This window comes from Colius striatus, chromosome Z (assembly GCF_028858725.1).
Source record: "Colius striatus isolate bColStr4 chromosome Z, bColStr4.1.hap1, whole genome shotgun sequence".
Classification (NCBI taxonomy): domain Eukaryota; kingdom Metazoa; phylum Chordata; class Aves; order Coliiformes; family Coliidae; genus Colius; species Colius striatus.
Genome location: NC_084790.1, coordinates 77,954,798 through 77,963,593, shown reverse-complemented (window position 1 = coordinate 77,963,593; position 8,796 = coordinate 77,954,798). Strand labels below are relative to the sequence as shown.

Sequence of the window (8,796 nt, the reverse complement as noted above, 5' to 3'; positions counted from 1 at the left end):
CAGGGGGAATCATTCTCCCCATCAGTCTGAAAAAGCGGCTCTGTACTGTTTCATGTTCTACAGAAACAGTCAGTCTGATCCTGATGACTGACTATCAGAGACAGACACAGACACATGCCGTTCTCCCTCTTCCCAGTAACATCTGCACCTCCTGTACCAAGCTCTCAAACATATTTTCTGGAAATTTAAAGAAACTGGACAGGTGGGACATAGGACTGCTAATGCCCTCATCATGGGAAAGGCCATAGCATAGCACCATCTTACTAGACAGGAGAGGTCAGGATTTAATTTCCAGATTCAGACATATAAATCTAAGAGAGCTCTTCAGCAATCCAGCTGTAAGTGTCTGCTCTCTGACTCTCCAGTCACAGCAATAACCATCTAGATCTCCAGTTTGGGGCCCAAATTGAGGTACCTGACTGTCAAGATTAATCTTATGCTGGAGAATGAATGTACTCCAAACCTTGTGTACATAATGCACAGGGTTCTTCTGTGTACAACCTTAGCTCTTTGAGAATGGAGAATGCATTCTGCAGCACTACCATCGCTCAATCCAAAGAAAAAGTCTCATGATCATTTTGTCTTGGGCCTATCTCCTCTCCTTGTAAGCTGACCAGTGTAAAAGCAGAACAGGTCACTTACCTGAAGACATCCATTCCCCAGCCAGCAATTGCTGTGAAGACTCTGGGAGGCAGATCTCGAGAGGGGTTTATGGCATAGCCTGTGTTCATCCCCATCCCCATGCCAATGCCCACCACCAGGATGCCTATGAGCAGAGGCTGCGTGCCTTTCTGAGCTGGATTGTTTTTCTCATCAGAGATGATCAGAATGCCCAGGACCAGAATCACCGTTGCTAAAATCTGCAGGAGCAGGAAAGGGAGAACAGGTCAGGAGAGAGAATGGGATAGGCAAAAGGATCCTGCTCAGCAGAGAGGAAGAGACTTTCCAGAAGGAAAGAGCAGAGAAGACTGATGGCCTGATCAAAGTCTTAACTCATTTCCTGGTGAAAACATCTCCACATGCTCCAGGACTGATACAAACTCCTCAGCACTATCCTCTCCCTCCACCCTTCAAGTCAAGGACAGGGTTTATTTTAAGCACATTTTGTCTAACAGAGGCAGAGACATAAGAAACTGCAAATAAGACAGATCTGATTCTCCCTAGAGAGAGTGGTGTTTTAAATAGCCTGCTGCTGTAGCTGTTTCAGGACTAAAAGCAGATACCAGATTCTCAGCTGGAAACTGTATGTCCTGTCTGTATCAGTACATAGCTAGCATTTGTAGATCTGCAGTGCCCAAGACTTTAGGAGCTGTGGTTTGATAACTCCTATCTCTTTATGCTTCAGAAAATGCATCTGGAAAGCCTCAGACTGTTTGTAAAGACACCAGTAAAAGCAGAAACTCTGCAACTCTTGGCAATGCAGTGTCACTGCTGTTTGCTTTCTTGTGCAGCAATGACACTGCCTGCTCCGTGGGAGCCTGAGTGAGCAGGTCCCCACCTGTAGGATTTCCAGCTTTCACCACCCTCATGTCCAGACAAGAGTTTTGTCAGCACAAAGCCAAAACCACAGGCTTCCTCAGATTTTAATTGGAAGCGAATCTTCCATCTCCAGTGCCCCTGTGCTCCATGTCCCCTGAAGTGTCTCCTTCCTATTTCTGGGCATTTGGACTTTGTGTTGTAAGCTGGGGAGTCAGCTGTATGCAGTCTAAATTAGACTGTCAAAACCTAAGGGTTTGATCCAGGCAGATTGTGTTCATATGAAGACAGTCCTGGGCCCTCTGTGCTGGTGAAAGGCAGCCAGTGGAGCTGTCTTGGAGCATGGAGGAGGTGTAAGATCCAAAAGGGAACTTCCCAGAGCCCAAAGGAAATTGTTCCTGATATAGCTCAGCTTCTCACTTCCCATTGCTGGGGCAGTGTGCAGGGAAGGTGTTTGGAGGACACTTGGACAAAGCTACAGAGCAGGCTGCAGGCATCAACATTTAGGCTTGCTTGGCCACCACAGTGCCTTAGATCCTACCTGTCAGGCAAGTGCCTGGATAGTGGGCTTCTTGGAGTATAAGTTGTGATGCATAGACCTGCATGCATAGACCTGCTCTCGTGCCTGTTACCACCCACCTTCTCCGAGCACACCACAGCAGTCCCCACTGACCTCTGTGAAGAAGGCCCCCACGAAGGATGTATGGGAAGCAGGGTAAGTGGCGAAGATTGATGCCGTGGCAGTTGGTCCTGTCACTGTAAGGTTCCCCTTGGAGTAGTCATACAGAGCATCTAGGAGAAATGAGAATCCTGGAAGTTATCATTGAGTTCATTCCACATGGCACGTACACGAGTCCACCCACTGCAACCAGAACAGACACCAAGGGCAAGAGAGGCAATGGGAGATAGGATGGAGGTGACACCCCCCTTCCCCCACAGGACATGATCTCACCAGTATCTGTTACCTACAGACTTTGGTATGCAACGTCTTCCTCGCACCTACCAGCTCCCTGACCCTGCTGCAGGAGCCTGGGGCAGGCTGTATGCTCTGGGTGCACTCCTCTACCCCTTGAAGACTGAGACAGGATGCTGCTCACAACTCAAAACCACAGGTGACTGCTGCCCTGTTTTTCACAGACCAGCAGAGTCCTCCAGAGATCTAGCTGTACCTGATACACAGCAATCCATTTAACTCAAGCCCATGCAGGCCCTGGAAACAAAATGCTGACAAAAGGCAGCTACTGGCCTTGAGTTGAGGACAGGTTTTTGACAGTGGGAATGCTCTGATCAAAAGGAGCTGTGTTCTCATGAAAATGTTCTTCCCACAGATATCTGGGCTCTGCTCTGGCCTTGAGCCATAGAGGTCTGTCCTATCAAGAGCTCACCCAGGCATCATGCTAGATACTGTAAAAGGAAATATTCTTCGTGAACTCTGAGTCTGAAATGGTGCCCACTGTAACCACAGTGAGGGAAGACACAACAATACCGTAGTAGAGGGCAAAGACAGTAGCTGCTGCCGTAAAGGAGCCCAGGAACTGGCCGATCACATAAACTGGAAACTTTTTCCAGGGGAGGTTTCCCAAGATGCAGTGTGTGAGGGTGATGGCAGCATTCAGATGAGCTCCTGCAAAATCACAGCAAAAGACAATGGCCTCAGCTCTGATGCAGCTGTTTTGGAGTGCCCCCCACATCCCATAGTAACCACCCAGACCTTGCTCCAGAGAACCAAGGGCAGGGTGCTCCCTCCTTTAGAAGCCCTTTAGTCCTTCTAAAAATTCTGTAGACCTGAGGCTGCCTCTAGAGAGTGGGTCACCTCACCTGTCAGAGATATCTCTCTTGGCACAGCATAAGATCTTCTGTGTGTATGCATCTCTCTATTCAGCTTAAAGAGGGCCCATATCTTAGACTCATCACCCATCTGTTCTATGGCTACAGGTGGATAAAACAAATCTTACTGCAAACAGTTGCAAGGCCTTCTGAAACTGTCTGATAGACAAGGAGCAGGCCTGAGCACCACAGCTGGTTGGAGCTGTGGGCCTCTAGCACACCTGGCAGGCAAAGCATGAGGTGCTGGGGAAAACAACTGCAAAAACAACCACTGATGCCCTATATCTTCATGTCTGCAAAGCAAATCCTACACAGGGCTGGCATCAGGGACACAGATCAGCCCTTAGATGTCACTGCATTGAGAAGGGGCTACCTGGATAGTCAGTCCTGCCCATTAGTGTTTAACAGACTCTGTCCTCCTCTTGCAGAGTTTGTAATCTTGTTCTGCATTTCCTTACATCTCTTAGTACGTGATTTTCATATTATGCAAGATCAGTTTTCACTGTTTTAAAGGAACACTCTCTGTGGAGGAGTTTGGCATCAAAGTGGTGCTGCTGGAGAAAGACTAAGTGGATGCAGGTTTGGTGTCCTTGGTGCACCATATCCCCACAAGACCAAAGGAAATATCTACTTTTCCTGACAAATGGGTGTTCCAACCTTGGTGGCCACCTTCTGCTTCAGACTGAGGGGTAAGATGCAGATGCACATCGTCTCATCAAAGTGCAGGACAGAGTGAAATCAAAGTGCATGTGCTGCCTGCTACAGTCCCACAGCTGCAACTGAACTAGGAGGAGATCCCTTTTTTTTTTGATCCTCTGATCCTTTGCAGCGATTTCAGAGATCACAACAAGCATTTTGTGACAACAAATGAAGCCAAACTACAATGCCAGGAAGCCCTAAAGCTGACTCTGGAACCAGACTGTGGTTGATTGAGACACCTTCTTCCACCTCCTAGCGTTCAGCAGATCAGCTCCATCTCAATGTCACCTGGGACTGCAGGGACCTGCTTTCCACAACTCACTTTCTCCGGGATGTCTTCACCGGCTCCAAGAGGACAGGGAGACCAAGAGATGACTGCTTACATGAAAACGTTTTCCTTTCTAAGCCACACTCAGCCTTGGGCATCTCTTTGCTTCAACAATTATTTTGCTCACTAGAGCTGTTATTCTCTTCCCTTGGTGCAAAAGAATGCAGAAATTGCACAAGGCCAAGGTACTGATCTGTCATGTGAGACACCAGACCATGGCCCTGAAACACCATGTCCTGAGACTGTGTGGGCTGTATGTGCATAGGTGTGAATGATAAGAAGAAAATCTGCATTCCATTCCTTGATGCAACATCAGCAGTAAGCTCTCCTTTGCAATAAATGATTTACTTCCTCGTAGTAGCAGCAAGCTCTCAGAGCTCCTTGTCTCCTTGGGCCACAGCGGCAGATCTCAAGTAATTAACAAGTGCTCCCAGACCCAAGTGCATTGCTGAAACCTGGCTCTGCTGGAGAGATGGCTGAACCTCCACCTCTCTCCTCATCCTGCTTGCCCCTGTCTCAGCTCAGGACGTGTGTTTGGAGTCAGCATATTGTAGGTATGCTGTGCTGGCCTTGCTCCCTGCTTCTCATGATCTTGCCATGCCATTGCAATTCCTTGGCTTAACCTAAGACTCTGCCTCCCCACTGCAGATGTGGCTGTCACAAGGCTGACTCTGGTTAGTCACCAGAGCTGCTCGAGTCTTCTTTCCTGGGGACCCTAGGACTGCATTTTTTCCTGGTGAGGGCACCGTTCCTCCTTGTCATGCCATCCCTCACCCCTCCACAGCCCACTCCTGCTGCTTCTGACACATGTGGCCTTTACAGAGATGTCCCACACTTGAGCATCCTGCTCACCAGAGATTCCTCCAGCCGCATGGATGCCCAAGGTAGTACCGATGCCAAATCCCAAAGTAATGCTCAGGTACTGCCCAAATTCTCCTTTTCCAAATTTCGCTTGTGCCACAGAAGACAAGCCAAGTACCTAGTGCATGGAAAAAAAAGAGAAAGGAGTGTTAAAAGTAGTGTTATTGCTGTGATAGACTCAGCTGCTTTGCTGCTTTTTCTGCAGTACTAATAAACTCCCAAAGACAGGAAGACTTTAAGGTGCCCGTGGTCAGGAGGTGAAGAATGAATGACCTTCTCCTGCAAAAAACTGAAGCGGTACCTGGGCTAGTCCTCATTAGTGCCAATCACACCAAACCAAGCACTCTAATCATGTTTAGGTATGGGTAGACAAATCCCAAACACCCACACAAAGATCTGGGGCTCACAAGGGATCCACTCACGTCCACGGTAATGGCATCTGTGCCTGAAACCAGGGACATGAGCCAGGGGAGCATCCCTGCAGAGGGAGTAACTGAAAATAGCACACAGCTATTTGCCAAATTTGACTCTAATTTTGGTAACTTACTCCAGCAGAAAACAAGGAAGGAAATTCTAGGTTGATTTTTCCTTTCAACACAGATACTTCTAGTTTGAAAACAGACGTTTCAATACTGTCATTTTTAAAAAAAATTCTACTAAAGAGGAATTGGGGGGGAAAAAAGTGAAAAAGTAAACACTCTCCAACAGAAAAAGACACATTCAAGAAATTGCCCTGGCCTGAAAGTAAATTCTGTTTCATTTTCTTAATGTGGTCAGAAGGTGGAAAAATTAGTTCTTTTCACAGCTCTTACACGGAAATCTGGAGGACAGAGCTACTCTTGAGGTTTCTGCCTTGCAAGCCACTTAGTGCAAACTGTTCCTTGGACTGCACTGATGTTTATCCAGGGTGAGATGTCCCTCCAAGATAAAAAGAAAGTCGACGTGTTCTCCAGCATCTAAACTTCTGCTCTGGCCTGTTCTGTTTTAACTGTGATCTTTTCTGGCCACTCCGCCTAGATCCAAATTTTATCTCAAATGTGTGCTCTCCTTCTTCCCTTTCAGACATGAACAAAATCCTCTCTTCCCCAGAGACATTATGCTTATCTCTTACTACATTCTGTGCTTTGCACACAGCTACAGCCTCTGTGGTGTGAGCCCTTCTCAGTCTGCCTCAGCAAAAGCCCCAAAAAGCAGTGTTTGGGGTGTCTCCAAGCATCTGCAAAGCTCTTGCAAGCTTCTTGCAAGTGGCTCCTCGCCACTAACTTTTCCAAAGCCACGTCCAAGAGAAGCCAAGTGCATAAGACACAGGTTTTACAGGACAGCATGGAGGTGCAGGAGGGGGATGGGTAGGACAGGAGGTACAGCTGTTGCAGCTGAAGACCTGAAAACACAGAGCAGGCCACAGAATCTCTTTTGTGGCACAGAGACAAACTCCTGGTCTTTGTCTATTCTCAAAGTCTCAAAATCCCTTCTTTTTCCCTACCTTCCCAGCCTTTGCACTATTTACTGCCTTTGCTGCCTTACTCCTGGTTCCCTCCTTTGTGGGCAAGCTTGTCCATTAGAGCAAGAGGCCCTGGGCTAAGTGCTATTATCAGATAATGGTCATCCAGATGGAGGATGAATGGAGATGAATCCAGCACATTCCTGGTTCACTGTGGGCCTTTGGGCTGCTGAAGGTTTGGATACTTTACTCTATATTCAGATACTGGATGCTGTTTCTTGTCAGCCCTTGATTGGGGTCCATATGCAGTAGCCCTCCTCCTACTCTATTCCCTCATGAGGATCACTGAGCACTAGCTGCAGGCTACAAAATTGGTCTTGGACTGTCAAAGTGCAGAGAAAAGTCTCCTCCTCATGCTGTTTCCCAGAGACAGCACTGATAGGACACCCCTGAACTTGTTTTTCATCATCTGCAAACTTCCACCACCAAAAACCAAAGAGGATGGAAAAGGAAAATGGTTTGCTCAGCTCCTGCTGAGGAGTCACAGATGTCTGTACTCTGACATCCTTTGCACATGCAGTTGTTACCCTTGAAAATAAACACCTTTTTTTGTACAGACAGCTGTGTCAAAAGGCGCCCATGCTTACACAAATGTTATCTTCCTCCAGTTCTCCAAGTACAAGTTATTTAGGTTATCCCCAGCCCTTCCGTGCTAGCTGCTGTATAGCCCAAGGTGTCTCAGCTCTAGCAAAGCCCAGGAATATTAATTTGGCAGAGTCAGCTAATGGACCTTTTCATGGAGAGGATCTCCTTTCACTATGCTGGTCCAAGACATGAAGGCTCAGGTCCCAGTGGGCACCTCACCCCAAGCAGGGATCAATCAATTTTGATTCCTCACCCTGACCTGAAACACGTGAAACAGGCAAGAGGGGGCAGTTTCCACATGATTTAGATAACACTATTAATTTGCAAGCAAAAGAACAGCAAAAGTGAAATCCTGGCACACTTTACACCTGGTAATTACACTTCTGAGTGGTGGGTTTGTGGCTCTGGAGAGTTCAACAGGTGTTTGTTATCCTGGCAACTCTGAGAGGAGGATGGATGAATGCTGTTCTCATAGAATCACAGAATGGTAGGGGTTGGAAGGGACCTTTAGAGATCATCTAGTCCAACCCCCTGCAGAAGCAGGTTCACCTAGATCAGGTCACATAGGAACGTGTCCAGGTGAGTCTCGACGACCTCCAAGGAAGGAGAATCCACACCCTCCCTGGGCAGCCTGTGCCACTGCTCCGTCACTCTCACAGTAAAATAGTATTTATGTTTAAATGGAACTTTTTGTGTTCCAGCTTCATCCCATTACCCCTTGTCCTGTTCTCATTTCACAGAATCTCTCAGCGGTAGAAGAGTCAAGGTCTGCTCCCCAAACCTGTGCAGGATGCCTCAGCCATACCATTGCCTGTGGCACTGCAAGAAGAAAAGCCTCAGTTCACTGAGGCCCAGTGCCTACCTCCCACCCTTTCTTCTAGATGGTTTTTGACAGATGGTCTACCTAATGGGAAGCTGCCTCCCAAGCAGAGCAGTAGCAATCACCTGTGGAGCAACCTTGAGGATGTGGTAGGAAACCACTTACAAATTGCTAGTGCAAACACTTACCCCTCCCATCAGCCCTCCCCCCCTGCCCCAGATGCACCAGATACACGCATGTCTGGGCCCATCTGCTCCTTACCATTAAGATAAACGTCCCCAGTGCTTCCGCCAGCAGCTCCCTGATGGTGCTGCTGCGAATCACCAGCGCCTTCTGTATCTTCTCCAGCATTTTCCTCTCTGGCTCCAGTTCGTGGCTGAGGCAGCTCCTGCTGTGACAGCACACCTCATTACACTAAGTTACCCTTTGAAACTTGGCACCTTCCTTTCACCCCCAGACATCTTCATTCATGTGGTTAACAATGAACAAGCCAATAAAGTACTGGTTGGTTTCAAAGTCTTCACCCGTAATGAAGATGCTCTCTCTGCAGCTGGGACAAGCACAGTGCCTTGAGCAATGCTTCAGGCTGAATATTTGCTCGTGCTGAATGCAGCAGCCTTCACAGCTCCCATCACACTAGTGGACAGCCTCTCTGCCCCACTGGTCTGTCCCCTCATGTGAGACCAGTCTTGGCAACAC

The 8,796-nt window shown here is 47.9% G+C and overlaps 1 protein-coding gene across 1 annotated transcript; it reads right to left on the bottom strand.

Annotated features, from left to right (window-relative positions):
- Nucleotides 1-638: 638 nt before the first annotated feature.
- Nucleotides 639-8,448, bottom strand: LOC104551416 (aquaporin-7). Its single transcript, XM_010196699.2, has 5 exons — nucleotides 8,359-8,448; nucleotides 5,183-5,309; nucleotides 2,963-3,100; nucleotides 2,150-2,268; nucleotides 639-860 (listed from the first exon to the last, which is right to left on the bottom strand). The coding sequence occupies exons 1-5, from the start codon at nucleotides 8,446-8,448 to the stop codon at nucleotides 639-641; spliced, it is 696 nt and encodes a 231-aa protein (XP_010195001.2).
- Nucleotides 8,449-8,796: the final 348 nt, after the last annotated feature.

What these genes read in the sequence shown, in the direction of transcription:
- LOC104551416 (XM_010196699.2), bottom strand. Translation starts at nt 8,448, where the DNA reads ATGCTGGAGAAGATACAGAAGGCGCTGGTGATTCGCAGCAGCACCATC. An exon ending in TGGGGACGTTTATCTTAATG is followed by an intron (nt 5,310 to 8,358) that starts GTAAGGAGCAGA and finishes TCCATGCACTAG; the next exon opens with GTACTTGGCTTGTCTTCTGT. An exon ending in TGCGGCTGGAGGAATCTCTG is followed by an intron (nt 3,101 to 5,182) that starts GTGAGCAGGATG and finishes GTGATTTTGCAG; the next exon opens with GAGCTCATCTGAATGCTGCC.